Source organism: Nicotiana tabacum, chromosome 22, assembly GCF_000715075.1.
Source record: "Nicotiana tabacum cultivar K326 chromosome 22, ASM71507v2, whole genome shotgun sequence".
NCBI lineage: Eukaryota > Viridiplantae > Streptophyta > Magnoliopsida > Solanales > Solanaceae > Nicotiana > Nicotiana tabacum.
The window spans coordinates 172,880,729-172,906,265 of record NC_134101.1 but is presented as its reverse complement, the minus strand read 5'-3'; the positions used below and the strand labels follow the sequence as shown (position 1 = coordinate 172,906,265).

Here is a 25,537-nt window from a genome sequence, read left to right as displayed (position 1 = left end):
TGAAAAGTATTATAACATAATAAAAGAACCGATCCCGAAAAAAACTTGACTTTTATAGTGAATAATTATTATATACTGATGTCGTTATAGAGAAGTCTAAGTACTTTTTAGAGATATAGTTTGAATTCCTTTATCATACCTTCTTTATACTTTTGGTCCTTCAATTCATCTACCTAGTGTATTTAATTTGTTAAACTTACAGATTATGTTAAAGAATAAAGAAAACTTTTATAACTAGTCTCCAATTTATGATCTTTCACCTATGAAATTTCTTTTAGCAATTGATTGGATAAAATGAGGAACTATGACTCAAGAACAAACAAACCCATCAGACAATCAAAGAAACTCGAGCAGCTCGTAACATCGAATTATACACATAGAGGGGACATTTCAGCCTTTGCCATAAAATTTCAGGGTAGATGCTGTAAGAAAAGAAGCAGAATGTCAGTCCACAGAAACCCTGTTAAAAACACAATAAGAAAAAGCCCAAGCCGATGACCAGTTTTGCTTCCATTTTCTACAACAGTAGAACCATGGCCATCCCTTGGGCTCTCTAGACTAAAAAAGGTGTCAAGCGAGGGTCTGTGTAATGCGGAAGACCAGCTCTAGCTCCCAAGGCTCTGCATTTAATTGCTGCCTGCAATCCACCCACAAATCACAGGTTAGTTTTTCCTGACATTTGTTGCCTCGGTTACACCTCCAGACTCTCGGAGTAAGGGAAGGAAAAGTGAAGCCTCCGGCTAACCATGGGGTTTGGAGAAGAGCCGGACCACATTGGGTCTATCATGTGCAACCTTTACTTGCATTTCTGCAAGAGGCTGTTTCCACGGCTTGAACTCGTGACTTCCTAGGCTAATGGAGGAAAGGAACCAAAAGGGGAAGAAAACTAGTCCAAAGAAACAAGATTTCTAACCACTTGAGCAGCAAATGGCAACATTTTCTCTGGTGGCATGTTGGCACAGATAGCTGCAAGATATAATATAGGAGTCATGAGATGAGACTTCAATAAGAGAGCAAATGGAAATGGATGCGCGCAAACATAAAGAGACCAAGATGGTGAGATCTTTAACAAGAAACTAAAGGAACCTCTAACGCATTGAATCTAACTTCAAGAAGAAAGGAGATCAATAGAATTGAGGGACATCCAACCCCTCATATTTCAGACAGCGTGTAGGAAGGCCATGGGATCACAGTAAAAGGGACAACACCGAAATAGATTATGTTGGATAAATACATACAATAAAGAACTGCACCAATGAATGCATCTCCAGCACCAGTTGTATCAACTAGTTCTGTCTGAGGTATACTTTCAGCTGTTCCCACAAGTAACTTACCGCTGATTGTCCCTATCCCTTTTGCATGTAGCTTTGCCACATTCTGCAGCCATAAAAACATATAATCTGAAGCTAATACACCATAATCATATCTACATGCAAGTGAAATCTTAAATAGCAAGACCAGCAGATAAACAAAATTCTAATTAGCACTTTCATTGGCACAAGAAGCACCTGACTGCATTCAACGTTGACTGAAAAGATCAAATGATGAAAAGTCAAAGAGCATACAGTCTTAAGGGTTAAAGGGCGTATAAACAATTTTATATATATTTGAAACTTGAGAAATCCAAACAAGAAATGTGAATGTGTGTGGGGGGGGAAGGGGGGGTGCATCTTTAATAAGTACATGTTAAAAAGGCTGGTTTGAAAGGCAAGTAAAAGGAAATAGAAGTGCTGATACTTTCTTTAGCCAAGAAGATAAACAAATAATACCATGGTTTAGAATAAAGACTATCATAACAGAGGTTATCAATGAGCCCAAGAGGCCATAAGTTAACTGTAAAATAAGGTTCCATGTGCCTACTTTTGCATGATTCCTCCATAACTGCTTGTTTTACAGAAAACGATGAACAGGTAAATACCGAGGATATGCATGCTGGCGATGTTGCGTTAGTGTCTTTTTTCTGATTCAGCTTTTCAAACAAATCGTCGACATCCCTTTCTTCCAGGTCTTGATTGTCTGCAAAAGCATTTAAGTCTCTGTAGGATGCAGAAAATATAAAAATAGTTGCAGTCTTTAGTTGATAAAAAAGAGAAGGAAAAAAAAGCACGCAAATACCCATTTCTGTCCTTTGTAGCATTAAGCAACCATCTTCACCCAGCGTCACAATAACAAATTTAACTTTTGGCAATCTTAAGAGCATGGAAAGAAGGGCGCTTGGAATAGAAGAAGCATCAGTCCATTCCTGCAAGTCAATCAATATACAATTTCCTTATCAGAGCATCACAAAAAGAATTGATGTGAATGAAAATAGCTCAAAACTTGCTTGTAAGTGAGAACGGTTAAGATGCTGTGTGACATACAATTTTTAGCCAGTATGGCCCTTTATATATCATAAAACCAAATGTGTGAACACTACACCCAACATAAAGGTTGTTGCTGTGAGACACTTGCAGTTGCAGTAGTCTAAATTTTTGTCACGTACATAGAACCAAATTCTCATCTCATTCTGAAGTTGGAAAGACTTTATATTGAAAGAGTTGAGCTAAGGCTAGCTGCAGTCTGGCCTAAATACCCTGGTCAAGAGCAGACTACAGAGGACATGCTTGACCAAGTTCCAACCACAAAGGAAGTAGAGGCATCTAATGGAGTGAGGTGTCACAAGCTGAAATCTCTTAGATAGCTCATCACAGCCTTACTGCAATTATTACCATAAAAAAGCAAAGACCTTTTCAGCTTCATTCTTTTTGCATAAATGTGCTCACTTATAATTACTCTGTTCCCCACATGGCATCTCCAACAACAACAACAACCCAGTATAATCCCACTAGTGGGGTCTGGGGAGGGTAGTATGCACGCAGACCTTACCTCTACCCTGAGTTAGAGAGGCTGTTTCCAAATAGACCCTCGGCATCCTTCCCTCCAAGAACTCCCCACCTTACTCTTGGGGTGACTCGAACTCACAACCTCTTGGTTGGAAATGGAGGTTGCTTACCATCAGAGCAACCCCTCTTGTCTCCACATGGCATCTCCATGTTCATCAAAGTCTTCTCTTCATAAAGAACATGAATAATTCCCTTCCCTTTCAAGGAGCTTTTCTCTACCGTTTTTGCAGTTAATTTTCTAGAATTTCTTCTCTAGCTTCTTCATACTTTCTTTAAGCGGTCCCATAATATGAGCTTCACAAAAGCATGACCACTCTCAAGCTACATAAAGGAGGCTCGCTTCCGAAGTCTTGTGTGATAAGAATGGGCCACTGAAACTTAAAGGTAAGTTCTACAAGGTAGTAGTTAGACCAACTATGACGTATGGAGCAGAGTGTTGGCATGTCAAGAACTCTACCAGGTTAGGTAAGATTAGGAATGAAGTTATTCGGGATAAGGTGGGAGTGGCGCTTGTGGAGGATAAGACGCGGGAGACGAGGTTGAGATGGTTCGGGCATGTTAAGAGGAGAAGCAGGGGCAAAGGGGTGAGAGGTTAGCCTTAGTTGGTATCAGGAGGGGTAGAGGTAGGCCTAAGAAGTCTTGGGGAGAGGCGGTTAGGAGGGACATGGAGCAGCTAGAGCTGACTGAGGATATGACCCTAGATAGGAGGGTGTGAAGGTCGAGGATTAAGGTAGAAGGCTAGCAGGTAGTTGAGCGTTTCTCTTTGTCCTACTCAATTCGCTAGCATTAGTGTTAGTATGATATCCTTTTATTCATAGATTGCTATTACCACCTAGAGTTTAACTGCTTTCTTGGCTTTGGTCTTATTTTTATCTTGTTGTTTTTCCTGCTTGTTGTCATTACTTTATTCATCCGTTCTCCAGCCGAGTGTCTATCAGAAACAATCTCTTTGCCTTTCCAGGTAGGGGTAAAGCAGTGTACATCTTATCCTCCCCATACTCCACTTGTGGAAAATTACTGGGTTTGTTGTTGTGATAAGATAAGCCCCTGAATAGTGAAAAATAGAGCGCTAGACTAAGAATTTGGTAGAGTAATATTAATAACGTTGAGGACATTCATAGGGCCTTTAAAGGTCCATGAAAAAGATTTAACGAGGAACTACAGGAAACTATCCCAATCTAAAATTATTCTCTATGAAGATTAGTGATTGTCCAACTCATTCAAAGGCAGGGGACAGGCTAGAAGCAGGACAAGAGATGTTCACATACTTCCATACATATGCTTGCAGCCAAAAAACTAGACAGATGTAGTTTATAAGAGTGAATATCTTTCCTGAGGAAATTTGGTTGAGCAAACAACATAGCTTGCGAAGCTCAAAAGGTGATCTAATCCTTCTCTTTTCCTCTCAGCATCAATTAAAATGGGTATACCCCTTGTATTTGCCTGCACTGGAAATCCAAAAGCATGCAGTTTATTTCCATTTTAAATGTATTGGATTCAGGAATAGTATTGAGAACTCAGAAAGCTTGATGGAGAGAGAAGTGAGAGGAAAATACCTCCTCTGCTACAACAGCAGCAGTTTCATGCAATCTCCCGTCAAAATAGACAAGCTTAGCACCATCCAATGATGACAACAAATTTGATTGGGAAAGATCAGTAGGTATCATGGGTGGATATCCAGGGGTGTGAATGCAAGTGCGAGTCTTCCTGAAACATCAAACACAAGTAGTTCTTCAATAGAAAGGCAACCTGTTTTCCTACAATTAATGCTAGAACCTCCCCAGTAAAATTCAATCAGCATGCAAGCTGCCAAGAAAAATGATCAACTATGCGATAAAAACTAGTTGGGATTAAGATTCATTGATGTTGCGTCTGTTATTTTCCTGAAGTTCTCGGTTCGGGTAGAGACTTGTATGGCAGTCTAGGAGGGAAATCTGAGATATAGAGAGCATCTAATATTAGAAAACCCCTAATTTGCCGTTAAAAACAAATTGTTTACCAATAATGAAGTTAAATCTGTCCAAATAGAGCAGAAGCACAACGGAAAATTCATAACCAAGCCCAATAAGCGTGATTGAGGAACAGTTCATTGATTGGTTGATATACAAGCTGCAAAGATGCTGCAGTAAGCAGTATCCAAGACACGTCAGTCTCCATCTTTAAACATGTCAAACTTTTGATGTAATTTCAACCCAGTGTCTCAATAGAGAAGATTTACTGACCAGAAACTGACTAAGGGAACTAAACATCAGAGTCAACGCAGTTAGAACAAGTTAGAGCACAGCATATTTTCATTATTTATCTATTGAATTTTGGTTTAGATGGGCATGTTAGGGCGCTGTTTGACTTCTGATAAGTACTCAGAGACTTGAAATTTAGTTTGATTCTTCAATAGCACAGCGCTAAAATTTGCAGCTGCCACCCAGCAAATAGTATATCATAGAATTTTTTTGACATAGAAATTAAAAGAAAACATTAGACAGGACTCACAAGTCACAACTAACACTTGGATATAAACTTCAGCGCTGCAAATCCATGTCAGGACAACTACTTCGCAATCGTAACTAATCACTATCAACAGTCTGGAAATGGCTGAAAACAGAACAAAAGGCACTCACGTTTGGTTGTCAACAATGATGTAGGTAAATGGTGAATTGCCCCCATCAGACACCTGGAATTAAAAAACATATGGTATAAATAATTAAATACTTCCCTTAGAGGTGAGTATATGGCAATAAGCCTGAGGACAGAAAAAGGCAGAATCACGATTTCACTGTTTAAAAAAGTACAGGACCATTTCCATTATATAAACAAACTACAAAAACACAGAAAAACCTTCTAGTTGTCATTTTTCTAGCACTAGAAGCATTGAAGGTCTGGATGGCTCACCACGATAAAAGACGAATCTACACCATCAGCTTCTAGTTCCTCCAGTATCCCCTTTCCTTGAGAGTCATTAGAGACCTAAGAAAACAACTAGGAATTAGGAGATAAAGGTGAAGATTTCAAGGACATTAATTCAAAAGGTTATAGAAGTTACAAATTGAAAATGAAATTAAGAAAGCCAGAGGAAAGATTGATGGATGCTCTACTGCTTGAAGACTGTTTCTAGCAATCCAACATGATGAAAGGCATTACCATTGGTTGGTTGGTTGAGAGACTAGTTATGCAAGGACTACAATAAATGGATTGTTATTACCAAAGCCTATCATGAAAATGCTAATACACGTACATCCTGTATAAAATAAGACAGCAATTTCCTCATAAGTTATATAGGTCTTACAGGCCCCAGGGCTTTGGTTCAACGGTAAAGATGCAACATGGAATTTTGGAAGGCAAAAGAGAAACACTCGGCCTTAAACAGAGATGTATTTTTTTGTTAGCTTTTTGGTGCAATCTGGTTATTGTACATGATGTAGATGCTATGCTAGACGTAATAGGGATTGCATAACCTGTAATTATACCTAACGCACGGGCTTAGTTCAAGTATTATAAAATCTTTTATTACCTACCCAAAAAAAAAACGTAACATGGATTGAGTGGATAGGGCGAACGTCATGATTTCGAACCCTGCCACCGACACGACGCTGGTATTTAAGTGGGAGCAAGTTAGAGGGCTTGCAGTAGGGTAGGTTGTCTACATCACACCCATTGGGGTGCGGCCCTTCCCGGACCCTGCGTGAACGCGGGATGCCTTGTGCACCGGGTTGCCCCAACTAAGTTAGAGGGCTTTCATTAGGGTAGGTTGTCTACATGAACGCGGGATGCCTTGTGCACCGGACTGCCCCAAGTTAGAGGGCTAGGCCCATTCTCCCCACAATTCCGAACCAAGGGATTTCTTGGTTATAAAAACAGAAATTATATAGGGTATTACATTTTTTTTTTAAAAAGAGCTATGCAGGAATTAACTACACGTAGTTTTTCAATGGAAATAAAAAACTGTATTAGTGGAGTCATCTTAATAATGTATAGTTTTAAGCAGGAATTCATGTCACATTAATCATGCAGAGTTCTATGATGGGATTTAATCTTCACCTTATCCAAAAAAAAAAAAAAAAATTCTATGATGGGATTTTTTTTTTTTTTTTTGGTGTGTGTGTGTGTGGTACCTTTAATCAAACTACGCCATATAAATACATCTTTTCTTCTTATACAGATAACAACCGAGTAGAGGATGCATAAAGAGCTGAATTTCATAGTGAGAGAGAGACCTTTGAAATAATTCTAGGAGTTAGGCCAAGGCGAGCTGCACAAGTCAAAGCATTCCCAGCATTACCGCCTCCCTGGACCTGTAATTACCACAATAATCATTTCTCATTATTGCAAAGAATTTTAAAAAAAAAAAAGAACACCGAGCTCAAACTTGAGCAGTAACAGTCTTTGCATAAATGTTTAAAAAGAACCTGAAAGCTAGTGCTTCGAATCTTATCATCTGGATTAGGATAAGAAGCAACAGCAGCCAAGAAGTCCACTCCCACCGACCCGCAACCTAACTGTGCTCAAATTACATAACAAAATTCATCTATTAGTATACTATAAAACATACTCTAATAATAACTACAAGTCCATAAGAAGCCGAGGAAAAGGGACCCACTATGATGCGATTTTCGGGGAGCACTATCGAAGCTTGAGTCGCCGGAATTGACATTTTCACTCTGAAATTTCTGCACTACAACTGTCAGCTTATTCTGGTGAAACAGGGCTGACGTAACTGTGTATTTTTAAATAATCTTTAGGAAAAATATGTTTTTAAATTAAGTCAGTATACCTAGCTGTAGTTGGCGAAGGGAAGGGAGACGGCAAAAGGGTACTAGAATTTAGCACTGTGCCACCGCAACTTGGAAGCAGCTGTCCTAAAGTCGCCATTTTTGAGGACCTGATATTAAGCACTAAACTGCGGAAGCGCGTGGCGTTGATCAACCGCGCGTGTCTCTAATGACTGCCAATAACATATCCCCTGATGTAGATGAGAAGCGAGAGCACCGCCTTATTTTTAGGCCTATTTTCTTGATTTTGGACATGCATTTCTGAGAAATAATTTATCTTCTTAAAAATATATTTTTATGTTTGACTGGAAAGTTAAAAATATTTTAAGAAAAAAGTTGTTAAATATTAGAAAATAAGATAATTTTCTGGTTAAAAAATTTAATATTAAAGATGGATAATAACATTGGTTGAAGTAAAATTGGAAAAGGTTTAAGAAAAATAACTTACAACTGAAATGTTATTTTCCCATCTCCGTCGAGAAATATTTTGTAGCAACCAAACATCAGAATGATTTATTCTTTGAAAAACACAAACTGCCTGAAATGTTATAAAATAAAGACTGTGAAGTAAAGACAAGTATAGAGAGAAATTGTTATATTATCCGAATTCAAACTGAGGTACATAATGAACTGAAATTTCTTCTATTTATAGAAGAAAGGAAGCTATTGTGTAAGCTGTTACTATACCAGATATGGATAATCTTCTACCAAGAGCAATGTTTATCTATAACAGAGTACTGAAAGGATAAGCTTATTATACCCGATATGGATAATCTTCTACCGGGGTAATATTTATCCATAACTGGGTACTGAAAGGATAAGCTTATTATACCCGGTATGGAAAATCTTCTACCGGGGTAATGTTTATTCATAACTGGGTACTGAAAGGATAAGCTTATTATACCCGGTATGAATAATCTTCTACCGGAGATAATATTTATCCATAACCGGGTATCGAAGTGATAAGCTTTTTAAGGAAGCTTATTTCCAATAGAGTACTAAATAGATAAATATATTTACGGTGGAGTCCCATATGGATAAGCTTCTTCAAGAAGCTTATTTAGAACGGAGTACTAAATGAACATCCATAATATAATATATTTATAACACTCCCCCTTGGATGTTCATTAAAAGATAATGTGCCTCATTAAAACCTTACTAGGAAAAATCACGTGGGAAAAAATCCCAGTGAAGAAAAAAGAGTACACATATTTAGTAAGACGCATTGTCAGGTGCCTCAAAAAACCTTATAAGGAAAACTCCATGGGAAAAAACCTTAGTAAGGGAAAAAGAGTGCATCGCGTATTTTACTCCCCTTGATGAAAACCTTGTTTCAAATATTTGAGTCTCCGCATTCCAATCTTGTATATCATCTTCTCAAAAGTTGAAGTTGGCAAAGATTTAGTGAATAAATCTGCTGGATTATCACTTAAACGGATTTGTTGCACATCAATGTCACCGCTTTTCTGAAGATCGTGTGTGTAGAATAATTTTGGTGAAATGTACTTCTTTCTATCTCCTTTTATAAATCCTCCCTTCAATTGCGCTATGCATGCAACATTGTATTCGTATAAAATTGTGGGTCTTTTCTCACATTCCAAACCATATTTTTCTCGAATAAAATGAATTATTGATCTTAACCATACGCATTCTCTACTTGCTTCATGAATAGCTATTATCTCAGCGTGATTTGAAGAAGTAGCAACAATATATTGCTTTGTGGAGCGCCATGATATGATAGTACCTCCATATGTAAATACGTAGCCGGTTTGAGATCGAGCTTTATGGGGATCAGATAAATAACTTGCATCTGCATAACCAACAAGGTCTACACTATCTTTGTTAGCGTAAATCAAACCCATATCAAGAGTTCCCTTTAAATATCGCAATATATGCTTAATCCCGTTCCATTGTCTCCGTGTAAGAGAAGAACTATATCTTGCTAGTAAATTAACAGAAAATGCTATGTGCAGGCCTTGTAGCATTAGCAAGATACATTAGTGCACCAATTGCACTGAGATAGGGTACTTCGGGACCAAGGAGTTCCTCGTCCTCTTCTGGAGGTCGGAACAAATCCTTATTCACTTCAAGTGATCGAACAACCATTGGTGTACTCAATGGGTGCGCTTTGTCCATGTAAAAGCGTTTTAAGACCCTTTCTGTATAGGCAGATTGATGGATAAAGATCCCGTCTGCTAAATGTTCAATTTGCAGACCAAGACAAAGTTTTGTCTTTCTAAGATCTTTCATCTCAAATTCTTTCTTAAGATATTCAATTGCCTTTTGGAGCTCTTCTGGAGTTCCAACAAGATTTATGTCATCAACATAAACAGCAAGTATAACAAATTCTGATGTCATTTTCTTTATAAAAATACATGGACAAATAACATCATTTATGTAACCTTCTTTCAGCAAATATTCACTAAGGCGATTATACCACATGCGCCCAGATTGCTTTAAACCGTACAAAGATCTTTGTAATCTGATTGAATACATTTCCTGAGATTTTGCTTCAGGCATTTTAAATCCTTCAGGGATTTTCATATAAATTTCATTATCAAGTGAACCGTACAGATAAGTTGTAACTACATCCATTAGATGTATTTCAAGCTTTTCATGTAGTGCTAAACTGATGAGATATCGAAATTTTTTGGCATCCATAACAGGTGAAGATGTTTCATCAAAATCGACTCCAGGTCGTTGTGAGAATCCTTGTGCAACAAGGTGAGCTTTGTATCTTTCAACTTCATTTTTATCATTCCTTTTTCGCACAAAACCCCATTTATAACCAACTGGTTTTATACCAGCAGGTGTTTGGACTACTGGTCCAAAGACCTCTCTTTTAGCAAGTGACTTCAATTCCGATTGAATTGCCTCTTGCCATTTTGGCCAATCAGATCTTTGTCGACATTCTTCAACAGATCGAGGTTCAAGATCCTCACTATCTTGCATAGTGTGGATAATATGCAAAAATATTATACACCACTATTTTAGATCGATTTAAATTAATCCCATCACCAATCGAACTTATTAAAAGTTCCTCACTCACATGAGCTTCAGGTTCATTGATTTCTTCAGGAATCTCAGAACTAATCAGATTTTGGGTCTCTTCAGGAGATCCCTTCATAGTATCGTTTTGATCATTTGTCGATTTTCTTTTTCGAGGATTTCGATCTTTAGAACCCAAAGGCCTACCACGTTTTAGGCGTGCTTTAGGTTCACTATCTCTCATGCTAGTAGATGGTCTTACTGGGACATCAATTCGGATAGGCACATTCTCTGCTGGGATATGTGCCTTAGTTATCCTTTTCAAATCAGTAAATGCGTCTGGCATTTGATTTGCTATATTCTGTAAATGGATGATCTTCTGGACCTCCTGATTACATATAGGGGTACGGGGATCAAAGTGAGATAATGATGAAATTTTTCACACAATTTCTCTTTTGATTTCATTTTTCTCTCCCCCGAATTGTGGAAAATTTGTTTCATCAAACCGACAATCTGCAAATCGAGCAGTAAATAAATCTCCTGTCAATGGTTCAAGATAGCGAATAATAGAGGGTGATTCAAACCCAACATATATTCCTATCCTTCTTTGTGGTCCCATCTTACTACGTTGTGGTGGTGTTACTGGCATATATACAGCACATCCGAAAATTCGTAGATGGGCAATATTTGGTTCATGACCAAAAACTAATTGTGACGGAGAATATTTATTATAATGTGTCGGTTTGAGACAGATAAGTGATGTTGCATGCAAAATAGCATGGCCCCAAGCAGTAGTGGGCAATTTTGTTTTCATAAGTAGTGGTCTTGCTATCAATTGCAGGCGTTTAATAAATGACTTTGCAAGTCCATTTTGAGTATGAACATAAGCTACAGGATGTTCAACTTTTATCCCAACGGATAGACAATAATTATCAAAAGCTTGAGATGAGAATTCTCCAGCATTATCAAGGCGAATAGCCTTTATAGGATAATCTGGGAATTGTGCCCTTAATCGAATTATTTGGGATAATAGTTTTGCAAACGCCAGGTTGCGAGATGATAGTAGGCACACATGAGACCATCTTGAAGATGCATCTATTAGGACCATAAAATATCTAAACAACCCACTTGGTGGGTGAATAAGTCCACATATATCCCCATGTATACGCTCTAAAAAGGCAGGGGATTCAATACCAACCTTCATTGGTGATGGTCTAGTGATCATTTTTCCTTGATAACAAGCATCACAAGAAAATTCGTCATTTGTAAGAATCTTCAAGTTCTTTAATGGATGCCCACTCGAATTTTCAGTAATTCGTCTCATCATTATTGATCTGGGATGGCCCAAACGGCCATGCCAAAGCACAAAATTATTTGAATCCATAAACTTCTGGTTTACGATAGAGTGTGCTTCAATTGTATTAATTTTTGAATAGTATAAGCCAGAAGATAAAGTTGGTAACTTTTCTACAATGCATTTCTGGCCAGAAATATTCTTTGTAATACAAAGATATTCCCTGTTCATTTCATCTATTGTCTCAACATGATACTCATTTCGGCGGATATCTATAAAACTTAACAGGTTTCTTCGGGACTTGGAGGAGAACAATGCATTGTCTATAATAAGTTTTGTTCCCTTAGACAGAAATATTATGGCTCTTCCGGAGCCTTCAATCAAACTTATATTACCAAAAATTGTTGAAACATTTGTTTTTTTCTTATGCAAATAAGAAAAGTATTTATGATCGTTGAATATGGCATGAGTTGTTCCACTATCAATAACACAAATATCTTTATGATTTGTCTTTGATCCAAACATAATTTGAGGGTTATCCATATTCTTCAAAATAACATAAATAAAATATATTATAGTAAACATCATTATCAAAGCATAACTTTTATTTATGTACAACAATTACATAACCATACTATCTATTACAAACAACAAAAATTAAAATATTTACATTTCTACAGATTCACTACCGATTACATGACTTGTTTCTCCTTCTGGGAGTGCAAAGTAATCAGTTGCATCCAAATGCATGAAGTCTAAATTATCTTCAGAAATAAAATTTGCTTCAGCATTTTTCTGTTTTCTTCAGGGAGGCTTGATAAAGCTCAACCAGGTGCTTTGGCGTACGACATGTACGTGACCAGTGCCCTTTTTCTCCATATCTATAGCATGCATTTTCTGCATTTGGCGCTTGCACCGCTTCATGCTTTTGTTCCTTCCTTTTCCACTGCTGGTGGTGAGGAGGCTTCTTTGGTGCATTATTATTACCATGATTGGGGTTTCTTCCCCGACCACGGCCATGACCACGACTGGGGCCACGACCGCTTCCACGTTTAGCTTGGTGGAAGTTCGTCTCATTCACTTGAGGGAATGGACAAGAACCAATAGGTCGGCTTTCATGATTTTTCATTAATAGCTCATTATGTTGCTCTGTTATAAGAAGATGTGAGATAAGTTCAGAATACTTTTTAAATCCCATCTCTCGATATTGCTGCTGCAGGAGCATATTCGAGACATGAAAAGTGGTGAAAGTTTTCTCCAACATATCATGATCAGTAATATTATCACCACATAATTTCAATTGGGAAATAATTCTGAACATAGCAGAATTATACTCACTGATAGATTTAAAATCTTGTAGCCTTAGATGAGTCCAATCATAACGTGCCTGTGGAAGAACGATCATCTTCAGGTGGTCATATCTATCTTTCAAATTATTCCACAGTATGACTGGATCTTTAATAGTGAGATATTCCATTTTCAGGCCCTCATCAAGGTGATGGCGTAGGAATATCATTGCTTTGGCACGGTCTTGGTTTGATGCCTGATTTTTATCCTTGATGGTGTCTGCCAGACCCATCGCATCAAGATGAATTTCAGCATCAAACACCCAAGACATGTAGCTTTTGCCCGATATATCCAGGGCTACAAATTCAAGTTTAGAAAGATTTAACATTATTTAGGAAAAGAAAGTTCTTACCTCTAATACTTTCAAAGTATTTGCTCGAGATGTCAGAGTCTCGTGCTGATAACGTGTTATAAAATAAAGACTGTAAAGTAAAGACAAGTATAAAGAGAAACTGTTATATTATTCGAATTCAAACTGATGTACATAATGAACTGAAATCTCTTCTATTTATAGAAGAAAGGAAGCTGTTGTGTAAGCTGCTACTATACCAGATATGGATAATCTTCTACCGAGAGCAATGTTTATCCATAACGGAGTACTGAAAGGATAAGCTTATTATACCCGATATGGATAATCTTCTACCGGGGGTAATGTTTATCCATAACTGGGTACTGAAAGGATAAGCTTATTATACCCGGTATGGATAATTTTCTACCGGGAATAATATTTATCCATAACCGGGTACCGAAGTGATAAGCTTCTTAAGGAAGCTTATTTCCAATAGAGTACTAAATAGATAAACATATTTACGGTGGAGTCTCATATGGATAAACTTCTTCAAGAAGCTTATTTACAACGGAGTACTAAATGAACATCCATAATATAATATATTTATAACACGAAACATATTTTTTCATACCGAATAAATCATTACTAACAACTGCTTGGTTAAGCATTCTTTACTCCTCAGCGTCTTTCTTTAGTCAGAACTTCTCCAAGGTCTATGTGAATCAGAACCTTCCGATTAATCTCTGTTTTCGTGACATCAAAATGTGTTCAAACAAAATATTCAGGGTGATATTTTCTTCACATGGAGTTCCACTTCTGGATCTGTCACTAATTTATTTGAAGAGAATAAACAACTGTGTAAGTTAACTAACATCTTTTGTGACAAGTAAACTAACAGTTAGGTTCACCTAAGAATGGCACCCATTGCCTTAAAGGAACACCACCAAAAATTTAAAACCATGTTATGCTCATCGGCCGAAAACTTTATTGAAAGCCGAAGAGGAAACAAAGAAAGACTAATACAAGAACTTGCCCGGTTAGTGAGCAAGTACCCCTCAGCCTATAGGTTGGGAATTGAGCGGATATAACAACTACGTTTCAATTCCAAGCAAGTTCAACAAACTGTAAAAGAAACAAAAGAGAAATGAAAGAAACGTAGAAAGACTAGTAGTCCAATCCAATATTGGACTAAAGAAAAAGTTAATTTGACAACATATACAACAAGGAGTGTCCTGTTTATCTTTCCTGTCTATTAAAATGAATGTAAGATTACCAAAATTAGAAGGCTTAGTCCACTCTCTCAGGGATACAGCGGCAATTTCAAACTCCTAATCTACACCGGAGAACCATCTTTTTTCCCAAATAGAAACGGCCTTCGGCACTGTACATTTGACAAATCACTCTAAAAAGAAGCATCATAATTGGTGCCATCCCTCCAATCATGTCTTGGAAGAAGTGCACCGTGTTCACTCATACTGCCCCTTAACCTATAGAGAGCAGGTTTACTCCTTACAGTCCTCAAAGGACCTGATCTGTTACCGTGGCTTATTGTTAAACCCGCCCCTCCACCAAGATTAAAACTTGAAGCTGAAAACGGTCTGTTTTCGAACTCTTCAAGCGGACCAGAACTGTAATCCATGGTCATGAAAGTGGAGGCTTGTCCATATGTTAATCTTGGTGTAACCCCACCAGCATTCCACCAACTGCTATCGGAAGGGACACCTTTGAAATCTGAATCTGGCAGAGAAGACTCCTTCTGGCTACATCCATCAGCACAAGTTTCATCATTGTCATTATAAATTAGTTTGAGAGCTTGCACCACTTCTCCCATAAATGGCCTTTGAGTCACCTCCGGGTGAACGCACATTGAAGCAATGGCAGCCACCTTTGCCATATCATCAAAGTCATAGCTTCCAGCCAAAGAAGGATCCACAAGTTGCTCCAAACCTTCTCTAGTGGTCAGAAGAGGTCGCGCCCAAGTTACCAGGTTTTCTTCTCCAGGAGGTTGAGACATGTCCACAGGTTTTCTTCCGGAGAGAAGCTCCAATAATACAACTCCATAACTATACACATCACTTTTAACAAGTAGGTGTCCCGTCATTGCATATTCAGGAGCAACATACCTGAAAACCCATTAAATAGGGAATGTTAGCAACTGCTTTATAGCACAAATCAGAGTTGCAAATAAGGGCAAGTATAAAATTGCTATATGTACAAAAGAACTTAAATAAAAAATCAAAGAAAAAGAGACACATGATATCTGTTTGACCTATAAGCGGCGAACAAAACATGACACCCAAGAAACTATTAAAAAAAATGTAACAGCATGATTTCACAATATCTAGGAATATTGACCACAGCCTGATGCACTAGAGAACTACTGGCCAGGGCTGAGACGACCATCCTCTTTGTAGGGTGATAAAATTTCATGACAAAATTGGTACAGTGGATAGATATCCCTGCAAATACAGCTTCAGGAGAGGGTTTCTTGTTTCCCTTTGTTGTGAAAACTCAATTCAGACAATGTGCAGGAAATAGTTTCCCACTATCTAATCACCTTCTCTAACACCAACAACTTTATAACAGCACAAATTTCAACATCAGTTCATGAATTACACCTCCAGAAACACAGCCAAGCATCACTTGACAGAGAATTTAACAAGTTTTTTGTTAGTACTCGTAAAAACTTCCTATAGATGATCCATTTAAACCAATTGGAGCTTATGATAGTTATTCTTGGTATCATACTTGCGTTCATTCTTTTCTTCTTCTTTTTTACTGATGAGTATGCTTCACTATCACACTACAAGTTCATTACACTCTTATTTGAGTGAATTGTGACCACTTCAAGAATAGTTATGTTTCAGAGATATATACCCAAAAGTTCCCATGACTCGAGTAGATATGTGGTGACTTCCTTCGGTTGCTTCCCTTGCTAACCCAAAATCTGCAACCTTAGGGGTGAAGTCATCTTCTAACAAAACATTGCTGGCTTTAAAATCACGATGAATTACACGAGGATTAGAATCTTCATGAAGGTAAGCTAGTCCTCTCGCAGCGCCAAGAGCAATTTTCAACCTCACATCCCAATCAAGTGGCGCTTTTCTCCCGTCTCTTCCTGAAATATAGCAGTAGAGTTCTGTTAAGGAGAATCACATGGTAATAGGTTCTACTTGCACCAAGGCACAAAGACATTTTTATGCTTCTAGCTGGTAAATGGTGAAGCTTCTTGGAAATTTTTTACACTCGATTGAAAATAAGACCAATTAACTTGTTCACGTTGGCAAATTACTCTCTGTATCTATTCTGGTAGTGATAATCAACCTGGAAGAATGAGAGGAAACGAAGTCCCACCAGCTTGGATAGGAGTTCTTAGCCATTGTTGTTGGGTGGGCAGCAAAGCAGACAAAAAGAAAGAACAGAAATGCAAAAATGAAAAAAATGGTAGCCAGGACCACAGCAGAAACTGCAGGTGCACCTTCCCCCTCCCCCCTCCCCCACAAACAAAAGAAACAAGAGAAAGAAGAAAAGAAAGCCAAGGAAACTGGTCCTGGGCAGGAGGAAGGAGCTGCTGGCTTAAAACTAAAAGAAGGAAAAACAAGGATAAGGTGAATACAATGCCTTTCCAGAAGTCAAAAAAAAATTCCGCAGAATGTAGTTCAAAGAGTAAAGTTAGGTGGTCCCCGGCAATCCTCCTTTAGAGAAGGAATCGCTGAGTAGATAGACTAAACTGTCTCAAGAAACGTGACATTGATATTAGCAATAGAAAGGAAACGTGTAGTCAAAGAAGCACTAATGGACTTCCATAATGTTGTCCATAGGATGACTAAGATTATAATGTGCTCTGAAATACACGATTATCAAAAGTGATTTAAAGGAACTTTGAGCCTGAAAAGAACTAGTAAAACTAGTAAGAGAACAACTGAACAACGAAGGTAGAGGATTTAAAGAGAGTATACCATGCAAATGAGACTCCACACTACCGTTCCGAACAAGTTCATATACCAAGCTGCGAGTCCGCTCTTCACTGCATATACCAATTAATTTCACCAGGTTACGGTGATGCAATCGGCTCAGCATCTCAACTTCAGCAATGAATTCACGATCTCCATTCTGGTTATCTTTAGTCAGCACTTTCACAGCAACTTCTGTTCTGTCTTCCAAGATACCATGATAAACACGTCCAAATCCTCCTTCACCTAAAACCCTTTTAAAACTAAACTTGTCAGTTGCCTTCTCAAGCTCCGCAAGCGTAAACGTTTTGACAGAAAGGATAGAAGCAGGCATAGCAGAAATGAGGGAAACCGATGTTGAACTAGCCGCGCTACTTGATAATGTAGACCCAATTCCTGCAAACCAAAATATTCATTCGATCTTCATGACGTACATAATTGAGAGGCTTAAGGGAAGTCAAAATTTTTAATAGTACAGGTCAGTGTATAACTAACAGCAGAAGGAGATAAACTTGCATGTTTTTTCTTTTACACAAACATAAAAAATAAAAAAATAAAAAAAAATAAAAATTGTGGTTAAATTAAACATATATTTCAAAATGTACATCTCTGCTTCTTCACAGTAAATCCCACCTTCAAAGATCACTGATGAGTAATTTGAAACAAAGAAACAAGTACCTACCTTTACCAGATCTCTTGTGCATAGATGGTGTAAACACTGGACCAACAGCATTTGATGGTCGGCCAGTCCTCCTGCATTTTAAGAGGACAACTAGTGCTCCACAGCATACAACCAACAGTACTAATGCTGATGAAGCAATGAGAAAAATGACTCGGGGACTCATTCTCTGACTCTTGTTTACAAAATCAGCAGTAATAGGGAATTGTTGATTGACAGCACTTCCAGTTGGACCATTACCAGAATCAATGCCAGATGGAGGAGAAGAAGGCAGCCCTGGAATAACTTGTTCAGATTATATTTCACCATAACTCCATTAAGCTAAAAGGAAAATAACAATAAACACTTCATATTGTACCTGGATAGATAATGTGCATCACTTCATAATCCCCAAACATCGTTTTATTGAGAGGCACTTTCTTTTTCCAGAATCTTTCATAGGTCAGCATAGCTGTGGTGTTATCGAACTTCTCCCCTAAGGGAACCAAGTTAATATCAACAATTGTTCTTTCTTGATTTTGATTATCGGCACTAGCTCCAACTACAACAACTTGACTTGGATCTAAATAGGTGCCTTCTGCAACCTCAATTCCCAGATCTCTAACCACAGGAAATATAGAATAAAGCGACTTGTCTAAGAGAAGTCTGACTTTCATTGGAAACACACAAGCACAGGGTGTAACAAAAGGAACAGAAGCAAATGGCTCAGCACAGATCTGGCCACAACCTGCAAATTTGTCAAGAATATTCAACATAGAATAGTGTACGAGGAACATAACTGTAGGAGAAATGATCTAGAGGATTTAGATTAGCATGTTAAGCATATCAATGATAATTTGAATTAATATAAAAAAACAAGAAGGGAAGGGAAGGGGGAAATTATAACCAAATAAAGTTGTACCATCCTTGGGGCTATATTATGCTGTTAAGGAACTTGCTGACATTTAATATTATAGCAAATGAACATAAATGGAGCATTCCTTGCACAACCAATACATGAAATTCTAATGGAATCAAAATCTTTTTCCCTTTAGCTATTTAGCACACTCAATCATGTGATTATTGATAATTAACTTTTAGCTGTCCCTATCATCCTTAATATGCAACTAATGCTACCCCTCTTTCAACTGTTGTTGACCTAATTAATTTTGACGGTTTTCTACACCAAACTCGGAAAGATAATAAAGCATACAGGAAAGCAAAAAAAGAAAAAGAAAAGAAAACTCGACATAAGACCAGCAACATTTATTTTTTTCTTCCTAATCAAGAATTTGCATTTTCTTCATGTCTTTTTAATATGGTGACGTCTGGGCTTGGACTTTGTCCCCAAGACTTAGGCAGATGAGAAAACATCTCTGCTGGGATTTAAACCCAGATCTCCCATCAGTTTTCACCCACTTCATTGATCCTAAACCACACCATTTGCCCAAGAATCTTTTTCTTTTTAAGTAAGAAAAGGAGCAATATGCACTCCTTGTAAATCGTGTCAGAATAGGTTCTGCAGCAGCTTTTTTCTAGCACTTGAAACCAACACCTCCAAATGTTTTAAAATTAATACCCATATCTTATCCTATACTTCCAAGTTATGCTTGAATCTCTCAGTTGTAACGAACAAGCCACAGAAGATTCCAAGTTCATTTAAGAAGCACTAAATTTGGATGGTTTGACATGCATAGAATGATATCGTGATGCACACACTATATATCTTGGTATTTAGAAGAAGGAAGAAAAGATGTTGGGCGTGGAATGTTGCCCCTCTAAGCCATCATATGAGAGCTTATGAGGGATCGAAGTTATTATTATTTAAGGTAGAAGTTATGAATATTGAAGCATGTCCTTTCTTGTATTTTACTGTCTTCCTTCGGTTGATAAATCTATAATTCAAGATATAATTTGAATATCCCACTTGTAGTGTTTTCCTTTAATACTCACAATCTTTTGTATCTTATAGTGTATGTGCTCATGTTCTAGCCCGATCTTGTGAGAATAATGTTAGTCTCTCTACCCGTGGTAGAGCTAGAATTTTCATTAAGGGGTGTCAAAATATAAAAAATTTAAATACACAAAAAATCAAGGGGAGTCAACATATAGTAAATATACATAAAATAAAAAAAATTATCTAACAATACAGTGTAATTTTCTAGCAAAGGGATGTCATTTGACACCCCTTGTTTGAATGCGGCTCCGCCACTGCTCTCTACTAGGTACAAGGTTCTCATTCATCCTCAGTACCCCTCTGAATCAGTCGTCCACGTCTCTCCTTTTCTTTAGTTCATTTTGGTTGTGGTTAGCTGCCCAATTGGAAGATTGATAAACGACAACTAGAGGGAACAGATAAACTTCAGTACAGCTTCACTTACCAAGAAGATCAACCTTCTGTTTAACGAGACTTCTCAAGTTGATTTAATAAGAAATCTTGGTGAACAAGTCATCAATTTTGTGCCAAAGTCGGTATGTGGTTGGAAAAGAAAAATGGATCGGTAGCTCGCTCAGAAGAATACGAGTTAACTTTCGATGAAGTGGAACCCGGGTACAATTGGATGAGCACAAGATAGAGAGTGGGAAAGGCCAAAAAAATTCTAAAGGAAACTTCAACATCTTAAGCAACTTAATTATATCTTCGGCAAATTTTTGGACTCATTTCTACTTACAATTGACAAGTCTACTCATCACTTTGACAAATTCATTACTACCATGAGTTTCCCTTCAATAACTCCTTGTGAGAGATGCATGAAATGAATAGCACCCTCAAGCCAGATAACAATTATGTTCACTATCTAATTAGATTTTGTTCTAGGAGAAAAGGGAGTCCTATCTTTTTATATTTTCTAGGAGAAAGAAAAGACGTGATAATATAAATATTGATGGTCATATACCTACCATCTAAATCTAACTTCAGCTTATTAGAGCTTAAGAACGACCCAAAAAAAGAATCTTGTAAGAGCCCATGTTTGAGAGAATATAAATAGTTAGGATATTATGTGCAACATCCTAATGGATGGGACGGGACATTACTTCCTTAGTCCTGGTAAAGCAGGGCCCTAAAGAAGAAAAAACCCATTTTTTGTTATTAGAAAAATCACAAAGCCAAAAGAAGATCCATTTGCAGCCTCCTATAAGTTATGATATAAGAATTTGGTTTAAAAAATTCTACAAAGCATCTAAATTCTCTATCTTATATTGAATGTCTTAGTTCAGTGCAACACATCATAAGCAGTAAGCATGAGGTGCTCACTGCTAAATGGGAAGGATATACTGACCATATAACTTTTTACTTTTTAGGAATAGAAAAAACGGCATCAAGAGAATAAAAATGAATATCATGTAGCTCTTGTATTAAGCACAGTGCATTGACTTCCTATTTTAACAAGGTGGACAATAGTTTAGGATTATTCAATGGAGAATTGTAGGAGATCGATTTAGTAGTGATAGTAATACATTTAGGAACAAGAGTAGTACATCACCGGCGCATCTGGTCCAAGGTATAAGAGAAAATAACCTGACCATAAAACAATGCACTGTCAATACAAACCTTGGCGACCATATTTTTTCTTGTAGAGATAATGCATGCATAATTTATGCATTAATCTCTGAATTAACGTGAAATGCATTAGCAATATAGTGTTAGAGTACCACAGTTAGTCTTAGAGTACCACACTTATTACGTAAATGACAAAAATACACTTTAAACTACTTATTGTTTTTTAACCATCTCTTGCTTATTAATCTCTCTCTTCTGTTTCCAAACTGCTTGTAGTATTGATCTTAGAATATAAGAAATTTGTCTATAAGAATTTCCCCATCTAAAAGAGATATTCAAGATTTTTTTATTTCTTTATTTATCTAATATTTTAGTATAGCCCATTAACTTTCTTCTATTTTTTTGACTAAGGTAAATTATAAAAATGGGATGCAACACGAGAATTTCCCAGGGGGGTCATTAACTTTCTTCTTAAAGTTGTTATTCATTTGAGGTAATTGAAACTTAGTAAATAATATCTTTTATTTGACTTTTCACAGTATTACGTTAAATATTTTTAATCACAAATATAGCTTTTCTCAATTACATATGATAGTAACTAGTACTAGATTGGATAAAGTTTTATTGTTGGCCAAGAGTATTATTGGAAACAAATCTCTATCCAATTCAAAACCAAACATACATCTTAGACCATCCACAGTATATCTATGACCGGAACCTAACATCCAATAGTAAGTACAAGAATTCAAGTATATTAACCACCATATTACAATCTCTCTATCTTAAAATCCCTGTGTAACGTATCAGAGAACCCAAACAACCCCTTGAGGTTCTGCACTTTGACAACAAAATGGTAGAGAAACTATGTAGCTGCAACGCCAGTTACGGTTGGGGGGTTATGTAGCTGCAATGCCAGTTACTATGAGGGGGCTCACCAATTCTAAACATTTATGAAACAAGTTTAACAGATACCCATTGTAACATATAAGCTGACAATTATGCCAGATTTATATGCAAGACGCATGCTCTATATATACAACATCACCGACAGGGAATACACAGTGATGCATTGAATACGCAAAATGGCGAACATATAGTAAGCTGTTAGTTTGTGCCCTCCAATGCAGCCTTGGCCTTCATTCTTCCTATTCTCATTTTCATTTTTTTCCTTTGGTCCACATTTTTACCTAAAGTTGAAGCAATGAACGGGAGGGAAAAAAACATAGCATCAACAGGATATTCTAAATTACGCCACATTACCTGAGCCCGCAGCTGGAGATGGGGAAACACGAGCTCTCGCCCGATGATGATTATGACGGTGATGTCTTGCCACTCGGCTGGCAATTGGACTGGGGGCTAGACCTAAAGATTAGAGTGTCACATCAATAAAATCCCAAATAAGTCCTAAAAGATGGTGTAAAAAAAGTAACTTGTAGTACCTCGAGATGCAGGGGAAGGAGCGGGTGCACTAGAGGGTTTCGGATATCGCTTAAAATGGTGTCTATGGGGTGCTGACATTGGTGCAAATGAGGCACGCCTGGACAATAATCTTACTGCAAAACAATGTTAAGAACCACTAAGTATATTCCAAATCCAAATTTATCACTAAAATGGCATAACAAATTGCTTCTCTAATCTTCATCAAACAAATTGCTTCGCAGATCAGTCAACAGATATCATTATAGAGCCATAAGAAGCTGAGGCTGATGTATCAGTCTTACCATCTTCTAAGGAAAGTTTGCTTGTAAAGTAACCCTTGCTTGGCAGTAGAGTAGGAGACAGGTAAATATGCGGCAATGTTATCCCTGAAGTAAGAAGTAATAGAAGCAAATAAGTAACCGAACTTTCAAGTATAGAAAAATAATTAGGCAATCCAAAAATTCATGTATGCATAATTTTCACCGATGGCAAGTCTACATCTGAAAGGGAAATTATACAGTAGAAATTCTTAAAACAGGATAACTGAAAAGGAAACACTTCTACATTACAATGCGCAAGCATCAGTTAACTAATGCTTGTCTATCCCGTTCCTTTCAAACAGGAAAGGGCTTTCTTTATATATCAACTATGCGGCAATCGTAATTCCTATTTGGAGTCAACTATATGAGTTCTCTATATTTGTTCTGCTCTAATCCGAGTCATTTTATTTCTTTCCAAACAGGAAGGGGCTTCCTTTTATTCTTGAAACACAAAAGCAGGCAAGTAGGACCTTTCTACTGATCAATGACAATTGTGCATTTTAATTCGAAATTTCATACCCCAACAGTCCAGACAACAATAACAACAACAACCACCCCAACAGTCCAGAATCGTGAATAAACTCCACAGAATGGCTCTCTCTTGATTATATCCCAAGCTTCACACCTACTAAGCTATGCTAAATTTTCATAGTAGCCCAGTTGGTTGCTACCTGAACTTTCACCTTGTTTCTGGGGTTCGATTCCCAGCTTGTAATCCCCTCCCCCCTATGTTTAATAAAAAAAAGTGGAAAGAACAAAGTAAGCGTGTTGTTTGAATCCCATTTCTCTATGAAAAAATGATCGAACCTCAGCTACAACCTAAGTGTAAGCCCATCTTTTCCAGAACCAATGAGCATGTTTAGCCGACACCTGTGCTCGTGGGCAGACTACCCAGTGTATTAGTCAATGTATGCATAAACTGACCCGGACACCACAAGCAACAACTACACCTCAGTGCCAAACAAGTTTGGGTCGGCTATATGAGAACTCACTAACCATGATTCTCCATTTAAATTCATCTCAGGCCGCCACCACCAGCATCTCACGAAATAATTAAAAAAAAATTAAAAATAAAGGACATGAAATTACCGGAAGGAGTAGGAAGCAGAGTGAGGAAAGAAAGAAGAAAGAGAAGCATCAGAGCAGCTGGCATCTTCTCTCTCTAAAGCGCAATTCCCAAACACCATCCTCAGTATCCAAACTGGAACAGCATTCTCCTAACTTCTCTAGGGTTCTTCTACTAGTAGTCAAGCTAAAAACACCCTCCATGAACTTCCTTTACTCAAATCTGAAGATTGCATGTCTTCAGAACCCTAAAAAACCCTAGCTCAAAACTGGACAATGCAGGTCCTGCAATCAATGCTTGTACTTTACAGATCCATGAAATGCGGAAATGCTCCTAAAAGTACTACCAGTTATGCACAGAGTACAGCGGAGTAAGCGCTTAGAAACGACAAATAATGGATCTCCGGCAAGAATTCAGCTGAGATATATAGAGAGAGAGAGAGAGTAGAAAGAGAGAGAGAGTGGAAGGTGAGGGAGTGAGTGGGATGGCTTTTATTGCCGGTGTAGCCACCAGCACACTTGCTTTCGCTAATTGATGATTGTCTGTTACCACGGCCCACCTCTGCGCGTGTCCTACACTCCCAATTCCTTTTTTATTACTCCCATTTACATGTGTTCCCGCGTAAAAGCAATACCGTGAAATTAGGATTTCCACTTTGGCGAGTCAAAATATTGTCGTCCCTCTGACGTAGGAAAATACGAGCGAAAATGTGTCTTTTTCCCTTTTAAGTCCATTTTGGTCTCAACATTATCGTCTTTGTAAGTAACTACCTCACTACTCCCGTCAATATAGTAGTACTTGTTTATTTACTCGTTATATTTCTCAAAGTTAGTTTCCAGTTTTATAAGATTAAAAAAAAAAAAACTGAAAGAGCAAATAGAATGACTCGGTCGATAATTTTGGAGTCCAAAACCTTTTTAATCATTTTTTGGACAAAAAATACTTTTGTACTACTTAAAAAAAAAGTTACATAAATGAGTTTTACTTAAATTTTTTTTTTTTTTGTAATTCGCAGTACTATACTGCGTTTTACTAAGATGCTGGGCCCAACTA

At 37.5% G+C, this 25,537-nt stretch overlaps 2 protein-coding genes across 7 annotated transcripts; both read right to left on the bottom strand.

Moving 5' to 3' along the window:
* Window positions 1–309: 309 nt before the first annotated feature.
* On the bottom strand, window positions 310–7,882 carry LOC107819257 (uncharacterized). Of its 6 annotated transcripts, none has more exons than XR_012705353.1 (13): window positions 7,651–7,882; window positions 7,477–7,546; window positions 7,286–7,375; window positions 7,094–7,171; window positions 5,772–5,846; window positions 5,501–5,553; window positions 4,439–4,589; window positions 4,218–4,325; window positions 2,116–2,245; window positions 1,861–2,016; window positions 1,239–1,377; window positions 914–966; window positions 310–637 (listed from the first exon to the last, which is right to left on the bottom strand). XR_012705353.1 is itself a non-coding variant. In XM_075244743.1 (13 exons), exons 1-13 carry the CDS (start codon window positions 7,746–7,748, stop codon window positions 627–629), a joined length of 1,116 nt encoding a protein of 371 aa, XP_075100844.1. In that variant the 5' UTR covers window positions 7,749–7,882; the 3' UTR covers window positions 310–626. The 6 variants fall into 6 exon arrangements, 5 of the variants coding, with proteins under 5 accessions (XP_075100844.1, XP_075100841.1, XP_075100843.1 ...); XM_075244743.1 differs by having other exon boundaries at window positions 1,335–1,377; XM_075244740.1 differs by having other exon boundaries at window positions 1,919–2,016.
* Window positions 7,883–14,711: 6,829 nt separating this feature from the next.
* LOC107829737 (receptor-like serine/threonine-protein kinase ALE2) lies at window positions 14,712–24,996 on the bottom strand. Its single transcript, XM_016657208.2, has 9 exons — window positions 24,508–24,996; window positions 23,401–23,484; window positions 23,119–23,232; window positions 22,940–23,041; window positions 18,557–18,925; window positions 18,202–18,474; window positions 17,526–17,915; window positions 16,444–16,684; window positions 14,712–15,689 (listed from the first exon to the last, which is right to left on the bottom strand). Exons 1-9 carry the CDS (start codon window positions 24,569–24,571, stop codon window positions 14,969–14,971), a joined length of 2,358 nt encoding a protein of 785 aa, XP_016512694.2. The 5' UTR covers window positions 24,572–24,996; the 3' UTR covers window positions 14,712–14,968.
* Window positions 24,997–25,537: the final 541 nt, after the last annotated feature.